Source organism: Bufo gargarizans, chromosome 2 (genome assembly GCF_014858855.1).
Source record: "Bufo gargarizans isolate SCDJY-AF-19 chromosome 2, ASM1485885v1, whole genome shotgun sequence".
In the NCBI taxonomy this organism is placed as follows: Eukaryota; Metazoa; Chordata; class Amphibia; order Anura; family Bufonidae; genus Bufo; species Bufo gargarizans.
In genome coordinates, this window is record NC_058081.1 from 41,966,700 (window position 1) to 41,990,958 (window position 24,259).

Below are 24,259 nucleotides of genomic sequence, written 5' to 3' on the forward strand. Positions count from 1 at the left end.
CTGGGGCACTGTAACTACTGGGGTCACTATAGTAGGTATTATGACTACTGGATAGCCACAGGATAGAGGATAACTATCAGATCAGTGGGGTCCTACAGCTGGGACCCAGTACCCCCTGTAGGCCTCTTGCTGTGCCCCTAAAGTGATCAGGGCAACAGGCCGCACCATTAATTTCTATGGGAGTTCTGGAGATTGCTGTACAGCGGATCTAGACTTCACTGGCGGGAACTAGCCAGGACGCTACCTCTTGGCGTAGTCCTAGAGTAGTTTGCTGCTGACCCACTGACCAAGGACTCGTGGTCTGAACACAGTCCAAATAGCAGTTCCAAGGTCGGAGCAGGAAGAGTATGTGTGTAGTCCAGGTAAAGGTTTCAAGGTGGGGGCAGACGGCAAGGAGCAGGATAGGTAGACGGGCATGGTACGGTAGACGGGTATTCAAACAAAAGATCACCAACTTTAAAGTTTATGCGACATAGGGAACTGAGCATTGGATTAAGAATTTCACTAGACGGGGCGTCATTTCAATTTTTGCATCAGGTGGCAGAAAAGCTAGAATACCCTGCCTGACAATAATCTTTGGAGGAAGCTGGCACGAAGTGTTCAGTTCTCCTGCAGCACCACCACAGGCGAAATAAAGAACTACAGTTTGCTTTCATATCATTATCAGGTAGACACAAGTCACTCTTTGTAGGTCAGTATAAAAAAAATAAATGATGTCTTGAAAGGACACTGCAGGAAAGTACTGCAGATTTTTTTTCCCATTACTATACAATCATAATATCTCCTGCCTCAGTGGAAAGGAAGCCTAATGCTCAGTGTGATGGATAATGTGTGTACTGTGCATTATCTAATAAAAATCTCATTGATGCTCATAATCTCTTTGAATGATTACACTGGAGCCTTAATAACAACGTATTCATTACCTGCAAATTTGATATGAAACTTGTTTTCTGGCTTCAGTATCTGGACATAAAGAGGACAATTAGGAGCAAAATCTTTTACGGCCCAGGCTCGGAGAATGGTCTGGTGATCCTAGTGAGCAGATGAGAACATTGCACGCTATTATTGTCACAGATTAATCACCTCCTCAGCTCAAAAAGTAATAAAGTGTCAATTATTATTACCAATATTATATTATTGTAGCTAAAAATCTGTCCTTCCCGCTATGCCTCAGGACAGAGACAGACTTCATATTGTTTTCAATTGTGGATGTATTGTCCCTGTGCTCATTATCACCCCCTGCTGAGTAATAAACTTTGAATGTAACTTCTCTGAGAACATCTCTGGCTTTTCAAACCAAACCACTAATATGCTTGATAAATATAAATGTTTGCCATGCATAAGAATATACAGTAACTACTATAATACTGCTCCTATGTACAAGGATATAACTACTATAATACTGCCTCCTATGTACGGGAATATGACTACTATAATGCTGCTCCTATGTACAAGAATATAACTACTATAATACTGCTTATATGTACAAGAATATAACTACTATAATACTGCTCCTCAGTACAAGAATATAACTACTATAATACTGCTCCTATGTACAAGAATATAACTACTATAATACTGCCTCCTATGTACAAGAATATAACTACTATAATACTGCTCCTATGTACTAGAATATAACTACTATAATACTGCCTCCTATGTACAAGAATATAACTACTATAATACTGCCTCCTATGTACAAGAATATAACTACTATAATACTGCCTCCTATGTACGGGAATATAACTGCTATAATACTGCCTGCTATGTACAAGGATATAACTACTATAATACTGCCTCCTATGTACAAGAATATAACTACTATAATACTGCCTCCTATGTACAAGAATATAACTACTATAATACTGCTCCTATGTACAAGAATATAACTACTATAATACTGCTCCTCAGTACAAGAATATAACTACTATAATACTGCTCCTATGTACAAGAATATAACTACTATAATACTGCCTCCTATGTACAAGAATATAACTACTATAATGCTGCTCCTATGTACAAGAATATAACTACTATAATACTGTCTCCTATGTACAAGAATATAACTGCTATAATACTGCTCCTGTGTACAAGAATATAACTACTATAATACTGCTCCTATGTACAAGAATATAACTACTATAATGCTGCTCCTATGTACAAGAATATAACTACTATAATACTGCTCCTATGTACAAGAATATAACTACTATAATACTGCTCCTATGTACAGAATATAACTACTATAATACTGCCTCCTATGTACAAGAATATAACTACTATAATACTGCTCCTATGTACAAGAATATAACTACTATAATACTGCCTCCTATGTACAAGAATATAACTACTATAATACTGCCTCCTATGTACAGAATATAACTACTATAATACTGCTCCTATGTACAAGAATATAACTACTATAATACTGCTCCTATGTACAAGAATATAACTACTATAATACTGCTCCTATGTACAAGAATATAACTACTATAATACTGCTCCTATGTACAAGAATATAACTACTATAATACTGCTCCTATGTACAAGAATATAACTACTATAATACTGCCTCCTATGTACAAGAATATAACTACTATAATACTGCCTCCTATGTACAAGAAATAAGTACTATAATACTGCCTCCTATGTACTAGAATATACTACTATAATACTGCCCCTATGTACAAGAATATAACTACTATAATACTGCTCCTCATGTACAAGAATATAACTACTATAATACTGCCTCCTATGTACAAGAATATAACTACTATAATGCTGCTCCTATGTACAAGAATATAACTACTATAATACTGCTCCTATGTACAAGAATAGAACTACTATAATGCTGCTCCTATGTCAGAATATAACTACTATAATACTGCCTCCTATGTAACATAATATAACTAGCTATAATACTGCTCCTATGTACAAGAATATAACTACTATAATACTGCCCTATGTACAAGAATATAACTACTATAATACTGCTCCTATGTACAAGAATATAACTACTATAATACTGCCTCCTATGTACAAGAATATAACTACTATAATACTGCCTCCTATGTACAAGAATATAACTACTATAATACTGCTCCTATGTACAAGAAATAACTAGCTATAATACTGCTCCTATGTACAAGAATATAACTACTATAATACTGCCTCCTATGTACAAGAATATAACTACTATAATACTGCTCCTATGTACAAGAATATAACTACTATAATACTGCTCCTATGTACAAGAATATAACTACTATAATACTGCTCCTATGTACAAGAATATAACTACTATAATACTGCTCCTATGTACAAGAATATAACTACTATAATACTGCTCCTATGTACAAGAATATAACTACTATAATACTGCCTCCTATGTACAAGAATATAACTACTATAATACTGCTCCTATGTACAAGAATATAACTACTATAATACTGCCTCCTATGTACAAGAATATAACTACTATAATACTGCCTCCTATGTACAAGAATATAACTACTATAATACTGCTCCTATGTACAAGAATATAACTACTATAATACTGCTCCTATGTACAAGAATATAACTACTATAATACTGCCTCCTATGTACAAGAATATAACTACTATAATACTGCTCCTATGTACAAGAATATAACTACTATAATACTGCCTCCTATGTACAAGATATAACTACTATAATACTGCTCCTATGTACAAGAATATAACTACTATAATACTGCCTCCTATGTACAAGAATATAACTACTATAATACTGCTCCTATGTACAAGAATATAACTACTATAATACTGCTCCTATGTACAAGAATATAACTACTATAATACTGCTCCTATGTACAAGGAATATAACTACTATAATACTGCTCCTATGTACAAGAATATAACTACTATAATACTGCTCCTATGTACAAGAATATAACTACTATAATACTGCTCCTATGTACAAGAATATAACTACTATAATACTGCTCCTATGTACAAGAATATAACTACTATAATACTGCTCCTATGTACAAGAATATAACTACTATAATACTGCTCCTATGTACAAGAATATAACTACTATCATACTGCTCCTATGTACAGAATATAACTACTATAATACTGCTCCTATGTACAATGAATATAACTACTATAATACTGCTCCTATGTACAAGAATATAACTACTATAATACTTGCCTCCTATGTACAAGAATATAACTACTATAATACTGCCCCCAATGAACAAGAATATAACTACTATAATACTGCCCCCTATGTACAAGAATATAACTACTATAATACTGCTCCTATGTACAAGAATATAACTACTATAATACTGCCTCCTATGTACAAGAATATAACTACTATAACACTGCCTCCTATGTACAAGAAAATAAGTACTATAATACTGCCTCCTATATACTAGAATATAACTATAATACTGCACCTATGTACAAGAATATAACTACTATAATACTGCTCCTCAGTACAAGAATATAACTACTATAATACTGCCTCCTATGTACAAGAATATAACTACTATAATGCTGCTCCTATGTACAAGAATATAACTACTATAATACTGCTCCTATGTACAAGAATATAACTACTATAATGCTGCTCCTATGTTCATGAATATAACTACTATAATACTGCCTCCTATGTAACATAATATAACTGCTATAATACTGCTCCTTTGTACAAAAATATAACTACTATAATACTGCCCATATGTACAAGAATCTAACTACTATAATACTGCTCCTATGTACAAGAATATAACTACTATAATACTGCCTCCTATGTACAAGAATATAACTAATATAATACCGGCATAATAGATGGTGTACTTCCTTTACTCTATAATGGACACATTACAACTTCCCCTGCTGGTGGCCCCTAGGATGAGTAATTGTCAGAAACCCATTTATTAAGAACATAGCAGTAATTCTCCCCTTTTTCCCCTTATAAACGTACAGCTGCGATGCGGTCGGTTTCAAAGCGATTGCTGAGAATGAAGCAGGCTTCTGCGTCATCAATTCTATAGAAGCACAGGGTAGAGAACAAGGTGGGAGAAGGAAGCAGGAGAAAAATAAGAGGAGTGTATGTTAGTTAGCTGGCTGGAAGTCACATAGGTTATAAATACAGAGGATTAGTGACCAGAAGTGGAAGCTGGTTAGTTCTGCACTGACGAGCCCTCAGAAGGGTAAACAGGCTCTTCTCTTTCAATCAGCAGATATAGCTTCCCTACCAGTAGACCATCTTATGCACAAACAAGCTCATTCAGGGCTCCAGGTGCCCCTGCTTCCCTTTATACAGCCACAGAGTTAAAGGGGTTGTCTCATCTTAGACACTGGTGCATACAGTATGGCTAAGGTATGCCGCCAATGTCTGATAGGTGCAGGTCCCAAATCTCCAGAATGGGACCTCTGAAGGAATCGAAGAGCAGCCATGCATGTGTGGCCACCCTCCATTAATTTCAAATACTCAAGCACTGGCTCAGCTATCTTTGGCAGTCCCATAGAAGTTAATGGAGTGATGGCCGCGCTTGCTCAGTGCACTCTCCATTCATTTCTATGGGACTTCCTAAAATAGCCAAGCAGGCTAACTCTCCTTCACTTTTGGGGACCCATTTTGGAGATAGGATGGTCTCTGAGGTGGGAGACCTAGTGCTATAAACAAACAAAAAATTCGCCGGGGCTCACCACCAGACTTGACCCAGAAGTTCTTTTATATTGTTAACAAACTGGCTGATAGACATTGACAAACTGACACACGGGACCAGGTATACAGCGAATTAAAAACTAAAAACTAAAGCTGTCCCCCAAGATGTTTTTCCAGATCACTGGCTTCTTCAGGGGTTTTTGGGCAGAGTTGCCCGAATACCCCTGAAGATGCCCTAAAACCCCTGAAGAAGCCAGTGATCTGGAGAAACATGTCAGGGGGCAGCTTTAGTTTTTAATTCGCTGTATACCTGGTCCCGTGTGTCAGTTAGTCTATCAGCCAGCCAGTTAGCATCAGGATATTAACCCGAGCGTGTCATGTGAGTCAGTGATGTAACTGGCCTAGCCTGCAGGGCTGTGGCTGCTAATGTGAAGTGGTGGAGAGAGTGCACGTCTCCACCACTGAAAAACAAAACACACTAATCACGCACTGGTCTCAGGGAACAGTTTATTTTAAAACACTTCTTTTTTGGCTCATAGCGCGTTTAATATATATTAATAAAAGTTACTTTTTACAATATAAATAATAGGAGTTCTGGGTCAAGTCTGGTAGTGAGCCCCTGCGGCTTTTTTGTTTGTTTAGTTAACATACCGTACCCATATTGGGTCCTTTAAGCTTTTTTGAGACCTAGTGATATATGAAAGAAATTCTGGCTCTATGTAGTCACCACTAGGGGGAGCTCTACTTACTGCATTCTGTTTTAACACCAAAGAGTTGTTTTTAAGGAGTTACAGTAAATATTGAAACCCTATCCTAAAGGTCATCAATATCAGATTGGTGGGAATCCGATACCCAATACCCCCACTGATCAGCTGTTTAAAGAGTCCGAGGCGCATTGGTGAGTAGTGCGACCTCCTCACAGCTTACCAAGCACAGCTCTGTACATTGTATAGTGTGTGTGCTTGGTACAGTTAGGTCCATAAATATTGGGACATCGACACAATTGTAACATTTTGGGCTCTATACACCACCACAATAGATTTGAAATGAAGCGAACAAGATGTGCTTTACCTGCAGACTGTCAGCTTTAATTTGAGGGTATTTACATCCAAATCAGGTAAACGGTGCAGGAATTACAACAGTTTGCATAAGTGCCTCCTACTTGTTAAGGGGCCAAAAGTAATGGGACAATTGGCTTCTCAGCTGTTCCATGGCCAGGTTTGTGTTATTCCCTCGTTATCCCAATTACAATGAGCAGATAAAAGGTCCAGAGCTCCTTTCAAGTGTGCCATTTGCATTTGGAATCTGTTGCTGTCAACTCTCAAGATGAGATCCAAAGAGCTGTCACTATCAGTGAAGCAAGCCATCATTAGGCTGAAAAACACAACAAACCCATCAGAGAGATAGCAAAAACATTAGGTGCGGCCAAAACAACTGTTTGGAACATTCTTAAAAAGAAGGAGCACACCGGTGAGCTCAGCAACACCAAAAGACCCGGAAGACCACGAAAAACAACTGTGGTGGATGACCGAAGAATTCTTTCCTTGGTGAAGAAAGCACCCTTCACAACAGTTGGCCAGATCAGGAACACTCTCCAGGAGGTAGGCTTATGTGTGTCAAAGTCAACAATCAAGAGAAGACTTCACCAGAGTGAATACAGAGGGTTCACCACAAGATGTAAACTATTGGTGAGCCTCAAAAACAGGAAGGCCAGATTAGAGTTTGCCAAACGACATCTAAAAAAGCCTTCACAGTTCTGGAACAACATCCTATGGACAGATGAGACCAAGATCAACTTGTACCAGGGTGATGGGAAGAGAAGAGTATGGAGAAGGAAAGGAACTGCTCATGATCCTAAGCATACCACCTCATCAGTAAAGCACGGTGGTGGTAGTGTCATGGCGTGGGCATGTATGGCTGCCAATGGAACTGGTTCTCTTGTATTTATTGGTGATGTGACTGCTGACAAAAGCAGCAGGATGAATTCTGAAGTGTTTCGGGCAATATTATCTGCTCATATTCAGCCAAATGCTTCAGAACTCATTGGACGGCGCTTCACAGTGCAGATGGACAATGACCCAAAGCATACTGCAAAAGCAACCAAAGAGTTTTTTAAGGGAAAGAAGTGGAATGTTATGCAATGGCCAAGTCAATCACCTGAGCTGAATCCCATTGAGCATGCATTTCACTTGCTGAAGACAAAACTGAAGGGAAAATGCCCCAAGAACAAGCAGGAACTGAAGACAGTTGCAGTAGAGGCCTGGCAGAGCATCACCAGGGATGAAACCCAGCGTCTGGTGATGTCTGTTCGTTCCAGACTTCAGGCTGTAATTGACTGCAAAGGATTTGCAACCAAGTATTAAAAAGTGAAAGTTTGATTTATGATTATTATTATGTCCCATTACTTTTGGTTCCTTAACCAACCTGGCGGTATAAATACGATATGTCAGGAATTTTGTATTAAAAGTGGTGCTTTTTTTGATGCCATGTTATAAATATTTTATGTTCACAAATGACAGTAAAATGGCAGGCAAGGGGCACTGCACAGCGATCAAGTGTCAGATCTGAGGTGATACAGAGTAATCCTCTCAGATTACAATGTATCACCTCTTTTATGTTTACACTTTTGAATTTCCCGCCCAGTTCCGCTCCCCCGCACCGCTGCAGCTCGCAGGGAACGGAACCAGGAAGTCAGATGACAGCTCTGCAATGTTACCCCGAGCGTGACTCGGGGTTACTGCTCCTGGCAGAGAAAATTAACCCGGACTCACGCTCGGGAATACCGCCAGGGAGGTTAACAAGTGGGAGGCACATATGCAAACTGTTGTAATTCCTGCACCGTTCACCTGATTTGGATGTAAATACCCTCAAATTAAAGCTGACAGTCTGCAGGTAAAGCACATCTCGTTTGTTTCATTTTAAATCCATTGTGGTGGTGTATAGAGCCAAAAATGTTAGAATTGTGTCGATGTCCCAATATTTATGGACCTGACTGTATTTCAGCCCAGATCCATAAACTTGAATGTAACTAAGCTACACCTAGGCCATGTGACCAATGCGTGTGACGTCACTGGTCTAGGAAGACTATGCCTGATCTCAGGGGTGCCAGGAGTCGGACCCCTCACCGATCTGGTAATGATGGCCTATCCTGAGGATAAGCCATCAGCATCAAAATCTCGGACATCTTTAATGTTTAAATTGTATGCAGCAAGCCTACTTGCTCCCCCTAGTGGTGGCTGAAGGCAGACAGAATTCTATCATTTAACCCTATATCAATGCTGAGAATTTGGAGCATTGTATCAGTAAAACTGGGGTCCAAATAATAAAGAAATGATTCATCGCAGAATTGTGCGATGCACCTTCACCCACAGAGGTCTTTGAGAAATCCAAAGACCTCCTGGTGAGATCTGATAGTAATCTCCAGTAGTTATAATTAGGGAAATCTGCTAGAAGATGATGAGTCCTAACAGGGGAGCAATGTTCCTTAAGACTCGAGAACAACGTACTTGGCTCTCATGAGATCTTGATCCTTCAGCGCCGAGCCCTGCAGATAGATGACTCGTTGGGACCACAGGGGGATCTGTAAGACTCTTCTTACCGGAAGATCCATTTCAGTAGGACACAGGAGAACGACATAATGATCCTGTACAGACAGAACATTTTGGATAATGGAGGAGATATAAATTATGCATTCATCAATGTGTTTTTAATGATCATCTTGCCAGAAGTAGACAGTTGGATTTTTACATTGATGGCTTAAAGGTGTCATCCAAATCTATTTTGCTATATTTTTTCCGCAAAACAGCACCACACCTGTCCACAGGTTATTTATGGTATTGCAGGTCACCTCGTATTTACTTTATCAGTGCTGAGATGTAATACCAGACACAATCCATGCACAGGTGTGGCGCTGTTTTTTTGTAAAAAAAATAATAAAAAAAAGGCATGTTTTTTAAATCCCATACAACTTATGATTGGTGGGGGTCCTACCCGCAGGAACTCTGCCGATCAGGGTAGCGACACATCTACTTCTTAATTTGTACAAGTACAGTGGCTCTTTCCATACAAATATCCATGCCTGGTACTGCATCAACTGAATAAGACTGAGTTACAGTACCAGGCATGGCCACAACTGTGTGTATGGGGATCTGCCTGTGTAAACATTAAAAGGACCGGGATACTTACTAGTTTGGAATACCAGGCATGGCCACAACTGTATGTATGGGGCTCTGCCTGTGCAAACAATAAAAGGACCGGGACACTTGCAGGGGACCTATTGCCCCTTTATTGTGCTGACTGGGGTTCCTGGACATACATGCACAGGTACAGTGGCTCATCAATATGGTAATCCATGCCTGGTACTGCATCAAGTGAATAGGACTGAATTGCAGTACCAGGCATGGCCACAACTGTATGTATGGGGCTCTGCCTGTGTAAACAATAAAAGGGCTGGGATTGTGCCTTCATTGTGCTGACTGGGGGGTCCTGGACATACATGCACAGGTACAGTGGCTTGTCCATACGGATATCGATACCTGGTGCTGCATCAAATGAATAGGACTGAGTTGCAGTACCAAGCATGGCCACAACTGTAAGTATGGGGATCTGCCTGTGTAAACAATAAAAGGGCTGGGATTGTGCCTTCATTGTGCTGACTGGGGGGTCCTGGACATACATGCACAGGTACAGTGGTTCGTCCATATGGATATCCATACCTGGTGCTGCATCAAATGAATAGGACTGAGTTGCAGTACCAGGCATGGCCACAAGTGTAAGTATGGTGATCTGCCTGTGTAAACAATAAAAGGGCCAGGCTATTTACTGGTTTGGAGTACCAGGCATGGCCACAACTGTAAGTATGGGGATCTGCCTGTGTAAACAATAAAAGGACCAGGCTATTTAATGGTTTGGAGTACCAGGCATGGCCACAACTGTGTGTATGGGGCTCTGCCTGTGCAAACAATAAAAGGACCGGGACACTTGCAGGGGCCCTGTTGCCCCTTTATTGTGCTGACTTGGCGGTCCTGGACATCACAACCCACCTAAGGACAGGCCATCAAAAATAAGTCCTTCAACATGGTTTATAATGTTTTTTGGAACTGCCAATCCTGGTTCCAAAAAGTTCCAGATTACATTTGATTTTGAGAAGTTTTTAGGTAACTCTAGCCCACTGGTTCTTGAATTAACATGCAGATTTTTCTTCCCACCCTCGCTGCTTTCTTTTTCCTCACCTGTAGTCGGGGATGTGCGTAGAATTCATTCAGGAAATCCATGAGAAGATCTATTTTTAGGGAGCTGACACACAGCACCACATGTTTCTCCGTCTGTGCACGGTATCGGCTGTAATTGCCTCCGGACTTCTGTCTCTCCATCCAGAGGAACACAAGCTGCTCAAACTGAAACAGATCCACATGGTCGCATTAAGGACATCAGTGTCAGTAGCCTTATAACATTAAGCTCCACTGCCAGAAGCTTCATGCTGCTTGTAAGCATAAGTCTACAGGACTGGTGGGGAAAAAAAGTATTTACCCCTCTCCTCCCACCTCCCAGGATTTTCAAAGATCCAGCATCTTATACACTGAACAAAAATATAAACGCAGCACTTTCGGTTTTGCTCCCATTTTGTATGAGCTGAACTCAAAGATCTGAAGCATTTTCTACATACACAAAAGACCCATTACTCTCAAATATTGTTCACAAATCTGTCTAAATCTGTGTTAGACAAAACCACAAAAATATTGTGGCAAATATGGAGGAACTGTTCAAACCCCGAACACTGTAGCGTGTTTTACATTGGGGGAGCAGTCCCACCGCATGTGGACCGCAGCAGGCGACTATCCCCAGCAAAAAATGCATACAATGTATGCACCACAAAGGCATCCCATACACAACAAGGCATTGTGCAGATGAAAATACAATCATATATCACAAAAACATTGCACCAAACGGATATACCACTGACTATACTAGCTAGTCATACAAGTAGATATTAAAAGCTGAGACTTTTGCCAATATATTCCTGTCAGGAAGATATCGGAGCCCATCATGCACCACGTCACGGTCCTCAGCATGGCAAGGGGTCCTACCACTACGCTACCTCTATTTGGCATGGAATATATTGGCAGGAATATATTGGCAAAAGTCTCAGCTTTTAATATCTACTTGTATAACTAGCCAGTATAGTCAGTGGTATATCCATTTGGTGCAATGTTTTTGTGATATATAAATCTGTGTTAGGGCTCTTTCACACTTGCGTTCTTTTCTTCCGGCATAGAGTTCCGTCGTCGGGGCTCTATGCCGGAAGAATCCTGATCAGTTTTATCCTAATGCATTCTGAATGGAGAGAAATCCGTTCAGGATGCATCAGGATGTCTTCAGTTCCGGACCGGAACGTTTTTTGGCCAGAGAAAATACCGCAGCATGCTGCGCTTTTTGCTCCGGCCAAAAATCCTGAACACTTGCCGCAAGGCCGGATCCGGAATGAATGCCCATTGAAAGGCATTGATCCGGATCCGGCCTTAAGCTAAACATCGTTTCGGCGCATTGCCGGATACGACGTTTAGCTTTTTCTGAATGGTTACCATGGCTGCCGGGATGCTAAAGTCCTGGCAGCCATGGTAAAGTGTAGTGGGGAGCGGGGGAGCAGTATACTTACCGTCCGTGCGGCTCCCGGGGCGCTCCAGAGTGACGTCAGGGCGCCCCACGCGCATGGATGACGTGATCGCATGGCACGTCATCCATGCGCATGGGGCGCTCTGACGTCACTCTGGAGCGCCCCGGGAGCCGCACGTATACTGCTCCCCCGCTCCCACTACTACTATGGCAACCAGGACTTTAATAGCGTCCTGGGTGCCATAGTAACACTGAACGCATTTTGAAGACGGATCCGTCTTCAAATGCTTTCAGTTCACTTGCGTTTTTCCGGATCCGGCGTGTAATTCCGGCAAGTGGAGTACACGCCGGATCCGGACAACGCAAGTGTGAAATAGGCCTTAGTGAGCACTTTGCCTTTGCCGCGATAATCCATCCCACCTCACAGGTGTGGCATATCAAGGTGCTGATTAGACAGCATGAATATTGCACAGGTGTGCCTTAGACTGCCCACAATAAAAGGCCACTCTGAAATGTGCAGTTTGTTCACACAGCACAATGCCACAGATGTCACAACGTTTGGCATGCTGACTGCAGGAATGTCTACCAGAGCTGTTGCCCGTGCAATGAATGTTCATTTCTCTACCATAAGCCGTCTCCAAAGGTGTTTCAGAGAATTTGGCAGTACATCCAATCAGCCTCACAACCGCAGACCATGTGTAACCACACCAGCCCAGGACCTCCACATCCAGCATGTTCACCTCCATGATTGTCTGAGACCAGCCACCCGAACAGCAATCGGTTTGCATAACCAAAGAATTTCTGCACAAACTTTCAGGAACCGTCTCAGGGATGCTCATCTGCATGCTCGTCGTCCTCATCAGGGTCTGGAACTGACTGCAGTTTGTCGTCGTAACCAACTTGAGTGGGCAAATGCTCACATTCGATGGCGTCTGGCACATTGGAGAGGTGTTCTGTTCACGGATGAGTCCCGTTTTTCACTCTTCAGGGCAGATGGCAGACAGTGTGTGTGGCGTTGTGTGGGTGAGCGGTTTGCTGGCATCAACGTTGTGGATGAAGTGTCCCATGGTGGCGGTGGGTTATGGTATGGGCAGGAGTATGGTATGAACAACGAACGCAGGTGCATTTTATTGATGGCATTTTGAATGCACAGAGATACCGTGATGAGATCCTGAGGCCCATTGTTGTACCTTTCATCCACGACCATCACCTCATGTTGCAGCATGATAATGCACGGCCCCATATTGCAAGGATCTGTACACAATTCCTGGAAGCTTAAAACATCCCAGTTCTTGGATGGCCAGCATACTCACCGAACATGTCCCCCATTGAGTATGTTTGGGATGCTCTGGATCGGCGTATACGACAGCGTGTATACTTCGCACAGCTATTGACGAGAACCAACATTCCACAGGCCACAATCAACACCCTGATCAACTCTATGTGACGGAGATGTGTTGCACTGCATGAGGCAAATGGTGGCCACACCAGATACTGACTGGTTTTCTGACCACCCCCCAGTAAGGCAAAACTGTGCACATTTCAGAGTGGCCTGTTATTGTGGGCAGTCTAAGGCACACCTGTGCAATATTCATGATGTCTAATCAGCACCTTGATATGCCACACCTGTGAGGTGGGATGGATTATCTCAGCAAAGAAGTGCTCACTAACACAGATTTAGACAGCTTTGTGAACAATATTTGAGAGTAATGGTATTTTGTGTATGTAGAAAATGTTTCAGATCTTTGAGTTCAGCTCATGCAAAATGGGAGCAAAACCAAAAGGGTTGCATTTATATTTTTGTTCAATGTAAATCAGCTTCCAGGTGAAAACAACTCCAAAACATTCCAAAAACTCTGCAACGACTACAAAGTACCAGTCAGAGGGTGGATATCAGAACATTTCCAAGTCACTGATTACAGTTAAAGGGGTTGTCCCAAGATTTAAATGTATCCCCTATCCTGGGACAGAGGATAAGTGTCCCCACCAATCACGAGACGGGGGTCCTCTGTCTGCTCATATGAATGGAGGGGAGGTTGAGCATGTTCTCCACTGAAAGTCTACAGGACTGCTGAAGATTGACTGGTGCTGTCCTCTTTGGCAGTCCCATAGAGTTGGTTGATCACCACATCGTTCATACAAACGGAAAATACACAAGACCCCCCTGGATGCATAGGGATAAGTGTAAATCTTGAGACAACCGATTTAAGTCAATCATTACCTAAAGTATAAAATATGCCATGGCTGTTTATCTACTTAGAGCAGGCTAAATGAGAGGAGGGCACCAGTGAGGAAGCCCAAACTGTTACAGATTCATTGGTAAGGTTGGAAAATCACCCTGTACAGGTAACAGGCCATGGAAAATCATGTCTAGAGCAGGCTACCATAAAAATAAGGAGGGCACGAGAAGGGCACTAGAGAGGAAGCCAGAAAGAGTGACAGATTCATTGATCAGGTTGGAAGATGTGCAGAAATTACCCCATAGTGGGAACAGTCCATGCCAAATCCTACTGACGCTGTCTATCTGTCTAGAGCGGACTACCACAGAAGTGAAGAGGGCACAAGGAAGCCCACAAAGAGTGAGCAGGCTACCAAAAAAATAAGGAGGGCACAAGAAGGGCAGTAGAGAGGAAGCCATAAAGAGTGACAGATTCATTGATCAGGTTGGATGATGTTTTGAAATTACCCGGTAGTGATTATATCCTATGACACAGCTGCTTATCAGGCTACCATAAAAATAAGGAGGGCAGTAGTGAGGAAACCATAGAGAGTTAGGCCTCGTTCACACTTCAGTGTTTGGTCAGTGATTTCCATCAGTGATTTGTGAGCCAAAACCAGGTGCAACTCTAAACACAGAACAGGAGCAGATCTTTCCCTTCTACCTCATGTCTGTGGAGGCTCCACTTCTGGTTTTGGCTCACAAATCACTGATGGAAATCACTGACCAAACACTGAAGTGTGAACGAGGCCTTACAGATTCATTGATAAGGTTGAAAAATGTTCTGAAATGACCCTGCAGAGGTTATGGCTCATGTCAAAGCCTACACAGAACTTGGCTAATATAGGGGTCCCCTATAGGCCACCCTTATGTTACCTTTAGGTGCCCTGATACAGTGTTCCTCTGCATCTGCTGGAGATGTAGTTTACCTTAGCCGTTTATACATGCACCACGGCGGGGCATGATCTGTGGAGAAGCTTACGTGGCGGGGAACAGCAGGGGAATAGGAGGTTGGCAAAATATTGTATGATCATTTGAGTACTACAAGAGCATAAGGCATAATCATTAAAACAAAAGTATTTCTAAAGTTACTCAATGTGAAAACACGGTGTTAAACAGCGGAGCGTCTCTTCAAATTGGATTCCAGGGACATGTCGCTGCAGCACGTTGTCTGATCTGCAGATGTTGGGCACTGTCATCCTCATCATAACATAATACAATAGTAACGGGAATTAGAGGCATGAGAGCCGGTGTGACTAGCGGAAAGCCTCAAGGACAATAGTGAGGAGTCTGAATAATCGGTTTTATTTCCTGCTTTGTTTCCGTGCCTACAGTTTATTCTGTGTATGAGAGTTACATGGACACCATTTATTTTTTTATTCTATTGTAATAAGTTTGTGAATTCTGAGTAGAAAAAGGTAAATGATACAATTCTGGCTGCCTTCAGCCACCACTAGGGGGAGTTAGGAGCTTACATTGAAATCAATAATAACACAGTGTGCCGTAAGCTCCTCAGATCCCCTAGTGGTGGCTGCAAGCAACCAGAATTGTATCACTTAAAGTGGTTGTGTTTAAGGCAGGAATGGTATTAGGGTAATTAAAAAATGTACCCTCACTATCGCAAACTTTCGAGCTCCATCCTCACGCCAGCCTTTGTTTATCTGACTGCAGTGGTGATATCCCTATATACTGCACGTGTCTGTTGCAGCCAATTACTGGTCTTGTGTCATGTACTGTTGAGGCCAGTGGCTGGCTGCAGCAGTCACGTGTGGTATACCAGCATGTCATTGCATCAGCAAAAACATAGGTGGGGAGGATCGGAGCAGCGGTTCAGGGAGGTGATTAAAAGTTTTATTCTGCCAAGTTCTGCTCCTACAAGTGTCCAGCAGGCAGGGCTTCAGTGTGGATTTGATCTATGCATTGATCAAAAACCTCACAACCCCTCCCCAGTGGCGGCTGAAGTGATCTTTTGGATGGATGCTACAGATGTCAGTCAGAGCAGAGGGGAGGGGTTGTGCAGCAGTTCACTACACACAGCAGTGAAGCTACGCCTCCTGGGCACTTACAGGAGCAGAATCTGGCAGAACAAAATTTCATATTTACACTACTCCTGTCTGTAACTACAGTATGTTTGAACTGCTCCCCGGGCTGTAAGCAGTTTAGCATGGGCAAAACTGCTCACAGACTCCCAGTAACTCTATCCACAGAATTCATCAATGGATTGATGCCTGCTTTACGGATAAAAATGTTCAAACTTTGGAGCAAACCCCATTTGCACAAAAATGTGTAACTTGATCGAAGAGAGCTGGAATTCAGAGATATAATAGGTGAGCCCATACAATGATAAGCTGCAAAGTTCTACAATTACCCTGACTCTAACTACCTAAGTTACTGTGCTGCTTCACACTGCTTTGCCTTATGCTTCTAAGAGCTGACAGACAGGGAAACCTATCACAAGCAGGAGGCAGAGCAGGCAGGCTGCAGCTGTATCACATAGGATACACTGAGACTTGGGGGACAGCAGTCCTATGTCGCTGATCTATCACTGGTTGCCTTAAGGCTGTTAGACTCAGAAGACTCTGTCCCCTCTGTCTCTGTAAAGTCAGTGGCATGATGGGAAATGTAGGTTGAATAAGAGGAACCATAGCTAAGCGGAAGAATAAGTGAAGATAGCACGCAACCTATAACTAGGTATACACAAGGGCAAGGCAAACATAAGAGCATGTACATTATGTCTGAATAATTATCTACTCTTCACTATATAGGCAAATTTCGTTTTCTTTAGTTTTTTTCCCCTGGAGTGCTTCTTTAAATATTTGGGTCAAGTGGTCCTCACTGGTCGATGACTTACTGTAATCTGTATTCAGCTTCAGACAGATTGTCTCTGTTTACCCTGGCCTGATGCTGAGAGGTTATGACGTGCTGTCAATTAGCTAAAACTAGGTTATGAGCCAAAACTGTATACACTCTGTGTACAAGACTACAGCATATGTTGCTGCTATAAAAATAGACGGCTAATTAGTAAAATCAATAAAATGACGCACACATCTTCGTGGGGATATTTGACATTTCTGAGGCATGGAGGAACTAATCGACCACTAGATTAACTTATTATAAAAATGTCAGATGCAAGGGAGTATGTTCCATCGAGACATTGCAGCTGCTGTAGGGCCCTTGGGACCAAATCCTAGTTGGTTGCATCTTGTTTGATTTTAGATGGTTAGAAGAACCAATGCAGAGGAACTGCATCGTAAACAAGCGAAGGGGTAAGGGATTGGAGAGGAAATAAATACCGGGTCCTGTATGCTTACCACCATTGTCATTTCAGGAAATGTAAGCCTCACTGCCAAGAATGTTCCAAAACCCACCAAGGAACACCCACTTATGGAAGGAGCTTACATAAGCCCCAACATTTTCAAATTGGGACTGCTCAAATTTGCCAGGACAGTCCCAGCAAATTCTAGACTGTTGGCACCTATGGTTCCTCTTGGCCTGGGTGTCTGGCATCCTACTAGGGGGCATCTTCATCCTTAATAAGGGGTGCCTTCTCTTGGCAGACTACTGGTCAAAAGGTAGCCTTTGAAACTTTAGTCTTGGAGCCCTACCACCTTCTGCAGTGGAGGGACCACAGGCATACATACTGGACTATGAAGGCAGCCCATTTGGTTGCTATAAGGCCCATGACAAGCAGGGCCAAGCCTTTTTTGGTCCCATCCTCTTTGAATTGAAGTTGTAAGACTACTGAGGAACTGTATTATTAGGAAACAAAAATATTGGCACAACTGTCTTAGAAGGGTAGAGTGGGTGAAATTAATGTACCATAATGGAGGGTCCCCATTTTGGTGTGCCACCTCCCGCCACAAGTGGTCAAACTCCACTGTCTCGGGTCTCTAATTACAGAGGCCCACCAAGCCGTGCAATGAAGGAGCCAACATTAAAGTATGTACCATAAAACCAGTCCATGTAGTCTCTGGGGCAATGGGTGAGTGATGTAGGAAGGGGCTAAAGTGTTAAGGATGGTTTGTATGTGGTTATACCAATTATGTATAGTATTTTATCTTCTTTAGTTTTCTTATAAAAATACAGCCCATTTTACATGAATTTAGGGGCTTGAACTGGCCATCCTTCAGTTGACCATATAATACACTGCAATACTTCTGTATTGCAGTGTACTATATCAGTAACCGTAAATCTGACCAGGTGCCTATTAGGCCTTGTTTAAAGGGAGTCTGTCACCACATTTTAGCATGTTAGACCGTTAAAATAGGGTTATGTGATCCAGCCAGAACATAAAAACGGTACCTTTGTGGTAGAAAACGGACTTTTCAATTTGCAGAAAACGAATTTATAAGATTATCTTCTGAGCCCTCTCAAGTGCCCAGGGCGGTCTCTCAATCCTCGGAGCCCCAGGCAGGCACCTCCTAAACGGCTGATAACTCCGCCCTCCGTGCGCCTCTGCCCGCCCGTTTACTCCCCTCCCCTGTCCCTTTCCACTGCGGCTGTGCGGTACAAATCGTAGCGGGCGCATGCGCAATAGGTATTGCGATGCCCTGCCAGGAGCGGGCATCGCATTGCGCATGCGCCCGCTACGATTTGTACCGCACTGCCGCAGTGGAAAGGGACAGGGGAGGGGAGTAAACGGGCGGGCAGAGGCGCACGGAGGGCGGAGTTATCAGCCGTTTAGGAGGTGCCTGCCTGGGGCTCCGAGGATTGAGAGACCGCCCTGGGCACTTGAGAGGGCTCAGAAGATAATCTTATAAGTTCGTTTTCTGCAAATTGAAAAGTCCGTTTTCTACCACAAAGGTACCGTTTTTATGTTCTGGCTGGATCACATAACCCTATTTTAACGGTCTAACATGCTAAAATGTGGTGACAGACTCCCTTTAATAGGTATCCATAGGTCTGGGCACCATTGTTTGGCCAATAGCTGCTATAGCAACCCCTCGGTACCCCGCAATGAAGCCGGGGAAGGGGAATAAAAGAGGTAGTCCCCCTTAGATACTTACAACGGCATCTATGGAATTAAACAACCAGGATCAGAATTGTCTCTGATCCCGGCCCTTATAGCAGGGTGCCACCTTCATAACACAGCCAGCACCCACAACCCTTTTTCTTAACATTGTGGCGCTGTACATTAATTACCTATGACCATGATGAAATAGCATGCAAGAGAGCAGCTGTTCATTGATTACCGGTAGTTGCTTTTGCCATGGTCAGAAAAATAAAGTTCTATCATTGGACAGTTTTGGTAAAGAGTGCCTACGCTTCATAATACTCCCATAATGCACCATTATAAAAGTTAAGACTTGGATTGATGGCTTCCTGTAGTCGTATATCTAAAGGCAGCCAAAATGACAGATTACACGCTTTATAAAAAAAATCTCATCAAAAACCAGTTAAAGGATTGGATCCTGCCACAGAGCAAAGTAACCTAGTAAAAAATCACTACAGTGAGGCATCAAGAAGAACACTTGACAGTAACTACAGCTTTCCTATAAGGCTGACGGGGTTAATCAAATGAAAGTGCTGATGGCGCTCCCTGCCATTCTTACCGGGGACCCACATCTGTCATCTCATCTAATGACAACTGTCTTCTTAGGCTGGATCAGCCCATCTCTCTGAAGCTCAGAGCTTTTACCACAGAGAGATGGAAGAAACAAGGTGGTGGAAGGGAGAGAAAGACAGAATTTGAGAGGCAAATATAGAGGAAAGAAAATGGGGGGACAAACTGGGCTAATGACAGATATGGAGGTCACCTGTATAGGTAGTACTATCAAGGCAACGCAGATCATGATGACCACCAGAAGCTGAGATGGCCAGATCTTGGGAGTCACGTCGCCGAAGCCCACGGTGGAGAACGTGACTATGCAGAAGTATAACGAGTCAAAAAGGGTAAGGTTATTGCCAGCTCTCTCCAGATGTTGAATGCCACAAATGCTATGGAGAGAAAAAATTTAATCACAAGTTGGTAGATACACGAGAACATAAGGCAAGAGGTATGATGAGAGGCTGAAGTGAAGAGGCTAGAAGAGGTTATTGTTGAGTGGACAAAGTCGGAGGAGGCATGGTGTAAAGTCTTAAGATAAAAAGGAGTGTTGAGGGTGGAGGTGGTAGAGGAGATGGAGGAGCAAGGAGTTTTGGATATGAATGAAATGAGGAAACAGAGAAGGTGCTGAGGAAGTCCAAAGTATGTTTGATGGCAGAGAATACTGACTTTGAGAGGTCAGAGAGGTGGGTGAGATAAGTCAGAATACATAGGATGTGGTGGTAGACAATATCTGTGAGAGCATTCATGTTGAGGTTGTAGTGACTGCAGAGATGGGTAGAGGAGTTGGACGAGTTTTCATAAGCTAGTACAGATCTGCGGAGGCAGAGGCGATTGATGAAAGTATAGTCCTTGAGATAGTAGGAGAGATGGGTAAGAAAGCAGAGTTTAAGGTGGTTGTAAAGGTGGAAGAAGGTGCAGGGAGTAAGAAGATGAAAAAGAGGAGGTAGAGATCACTAGAGTGTTTGAGAAAATTGAAAATATGAGTAAGAGTATAGAAGATGAAGATGCAGAGGAGATGTGAAAGCATACAGAAGTTGCCTATTTAGAGCAGATGGGTAGGCTGTAGAAATTGGAGATGAGATGAGAATACCAATGTTGAGGAGGTAGAGCAGATAGATGAGCGCAGAGGTTATTTGAGTAAGCATACAATGGTGAAGGGTATAGAGTTTTGGGTGATTGAGTAGGTAAAAGTACAGGGGCTGAGCAGGTGTAAGGAATAAATGAGCATGCAGAAGTTAAGGAGGTAGAGGAGATGGATGACAGCACAGAGGTTGGGGAGGTAATACGAAGAGAGAGGGACCAGTGGTTGAAGAAGAAGAAGAGAAGAATCAGAGTTCAGAGATTGAGGGTGTAAAGGAGATGAGTGAGAGTACAGTGGGTGTGGATGGAGAGGAGATGGATGGAAAGGTAATGAAATAAGAGAGGGTACAACAGTTGAGGAGGTAATGTGATGAGTAAGGGTGAGTTCACGTGGAGTTTTTTCCCCCCCCGCACAATTTTTTTGGAGTTGTTCTGCTGTTTCTACCACAGTTTTGCAGTTTGGGTGAGCCTGATCCACACCACTTTAGCCCCGTTTTATCTGTCAGTGTTCACATGGAAGTCACACCAAGAAATGACATGTCCTTTCTTCCTGTGGTCTGGAAAACTACACAGAAATAAATCGGGGCCGTATGCACTGCAGCACGGACTTCCACTGAAAACAATACCGGCTCTGTGCCAAACTCCTTGCAGGAAGAAAACTCTCTGTAAATTCACCCTAAACGTACAGCAGTTGAGGAAGAATTACTGTAATATTGCCCCATGTACAAGAATATAACTACTACAGGTGAAACTCGAAAAATGTTAATATAGTGCAAAAGTCCATTTATTTCAGGAATGCAAATTAAAAGGAATTTCATTAATGCAGCTTAAAATTAGAATTTTGTGAAAAGGTTCAATATTCTAGGCTCAAAGTGTCACACTCTAGTCAGCTAGTTAATCCATACCCCCTAAGGAAAGGGGACCTCAAAATTGTGACTTTGGGGTTTCATAAACTGTAAGCCATAATCATCCAAATTATAACAAATAAAGGCTTGAAATATCTCGCTTTGCATGTAATGAGTCTATCTCATATGTTAGCTTCACCTTTTAAGTTGCATTACTGAAATAAATAAACTTTGCACAATATTCTAATTTTTCGAATTTCACCTGTACAATACTACTCCTATGTACGAGAATATAACTACTATAATACTGTCTCCTATGTACGAGATTATAACTACTGTAATACTGCTCCTATATACAGGAATATAAATACTATGATACTAACTCATATGTACAAAATTGTAACTTCTATAATACTGCTCCTAGATACAAGAATATAACTACCATAATACTGCCTTATATGTACAAGAATATAACTACTATAATACTACTCCTATGTGCAAGCATATAACTGCTATAATACTACCTCCTATGTACAAGAATATAACTACTATAATACTGCCTCCTATATGCAAGACTATAAATACTATAATACTGCTCCTATGTACAAGTATATAACTACTATAATACTGCCCCTATCTACAAGAATATAACTACTATAATACTGCTCCTATGTACAAGAATATAACTACTATAATACTGCTCCTATGTACAGGAATATAACTACTATAATACTGCTCCTATGTACAAGAATATAACTACTATAATACTGCTCCTATGTACAAGAATATATCTACTATAATACTGCCTCCTATGTACAACAAAATAACTACTATAATACTGCTCTTATATACAGGAATATAACTATTATAATACTGCCTCCTATGTACAAGAATATAACTATTATAATACTGCTCCTATGTACAAGAATATAACTACTATAATACTGCCTCCTATGTACAAGAATATAGCTACTATAATACTGCCTCCTATGTACAGGAATATAACTACTATAATACTACTCCTATGTACAAGAATATAACTACTATAATACTGCTCCTATGTACAAGAATATTACTACTATAATACTGCTCCTATGTACAAGAATATAACTACTATAATGCTGCTCATCAGTACAAGAATATAACTACTATAATACTGCTCCTATGTACAAGAATATATATCAGAATAAGATGCAGGATTTTCAGATTCACTTCAGAGTGTACATACCAGGTGAACATAAGGCAGACCAGAGTGCAAATCAGGATGAATACTTGATTGAACATGGCGGAGTGAGTCCTCTGGATTGCACGATGCAAATCATTCTAAGAACGAGAGGTCTTCATTAATGACAGACATGGCTACCTGCTATCTTTTTTGCTATCCTTCTCTCTATTTATCTCTTCTCTATCTAGATTATATCAATTCCAAAAAATTGGGTGTTGTGTAAAATGTAAATAAAAACTGACTGCAATGATTTTCAATAGATCATAGAAAACATATTAAATGATGAAAGTGAGACATTTTACCATTTCAGGAAAAAAAAATTAACTCAGAACTTGATGGCAGCAACAACAGGATCATGTCTACCATTGTGTAGCAAGCCCTTGGGGCAGGATTATGTCCACCATTGTGCAGCATCCCCTTGGGCCAGGGTCGTGTCTACCATTGTGCAGCATCCCCTCAGGACAGGGTTACATCTAAGACTGTGCAGCATCCCATTGAGTTAGGGTCATGTCCACCATTGCGAAGCATCTCTTTGAGCCAGGGTCATGTCTACCATTGTGAAGCATCCCCTCAGGACAGGGTCATGTCTACCATTGTGTAGCATCCCCTCAGGACAAGATCATGTCTATCATTGTGCAGAAACCAACCGGGACTGAGTCATGTCTACCATTGTGCTGCATCCGCCCTGGACAGGGCCATAGCTACCATTGTGTAGCATCCACTCAGGACAGGGTCATGTGTACGATTGTGCAGCATCCCCTCAGGACAGGGTCATGTGTACGATTGTGCAGCATCCCCTCAGGACAGGGTCATGTCTACTATTGTGAAGCATCCCCTCAGGACAGGGTCATGTCCACCATTGTGAAGCATCCCCTCAGGACAGGGTCATGTCCACCATTGTGAAGCATCTCCTCAGGACAGGGTCATGTCCACCATTGTGAAGCATCCCCTCAGGACAGGGTCATGTCCACCATTGTGAAGCATCTCCTCAGGACAGGGTCATGTCTACAAATGTGCAGCATCCCCTCAGGACAGGGTAATTTCTACCTTTGTGCAGTATCCCCTCGGGA

General features: G+C 42.1%; 1 protein-coding gene across 1 annotated transcript in view; it reads right to left on the reverse strand.

The window, feature by feature from the left end:
• Positions 1 to 24,259, reverse strand: part of LOC122927196 (potassium channel subfamily T member 2-like) — a 190,012-nt gene that overhangs the window by 74,384 nt on the left and 91,369 nt on the right. Inside the window, exons 9-14 of the mRNA XM_044278815.1 lie at positions 23,193 to 23,287; positions 20,248 to 20,428; positions 10,893 to 11,057; positions 9,168 to 9,304; positions 4,975 to 5,038; positions 924 to 1,032 (exon numbers count right to left, since the gene is read on the reverse strand). Of these exons, the coding sequence (XP_044134750.1) occupies positions 924 to 1,032; positions 4,975 to 5,038; positions 9,168 to 9,304; positions 10,893 to 11,057; positions 20,248 to 20,428; positions 23,193 to 23,287 (751 nt within the window). The remainder of the gene's footprint in view (positions 1 to 923; positions 1,033 to 4,974; positions 5,039 to 9,167; positions 9,305 to 10,892; positions 11,058 to 20,247; positions 20,429 to 23,192; positions 23,288 to 24,259) is intronic.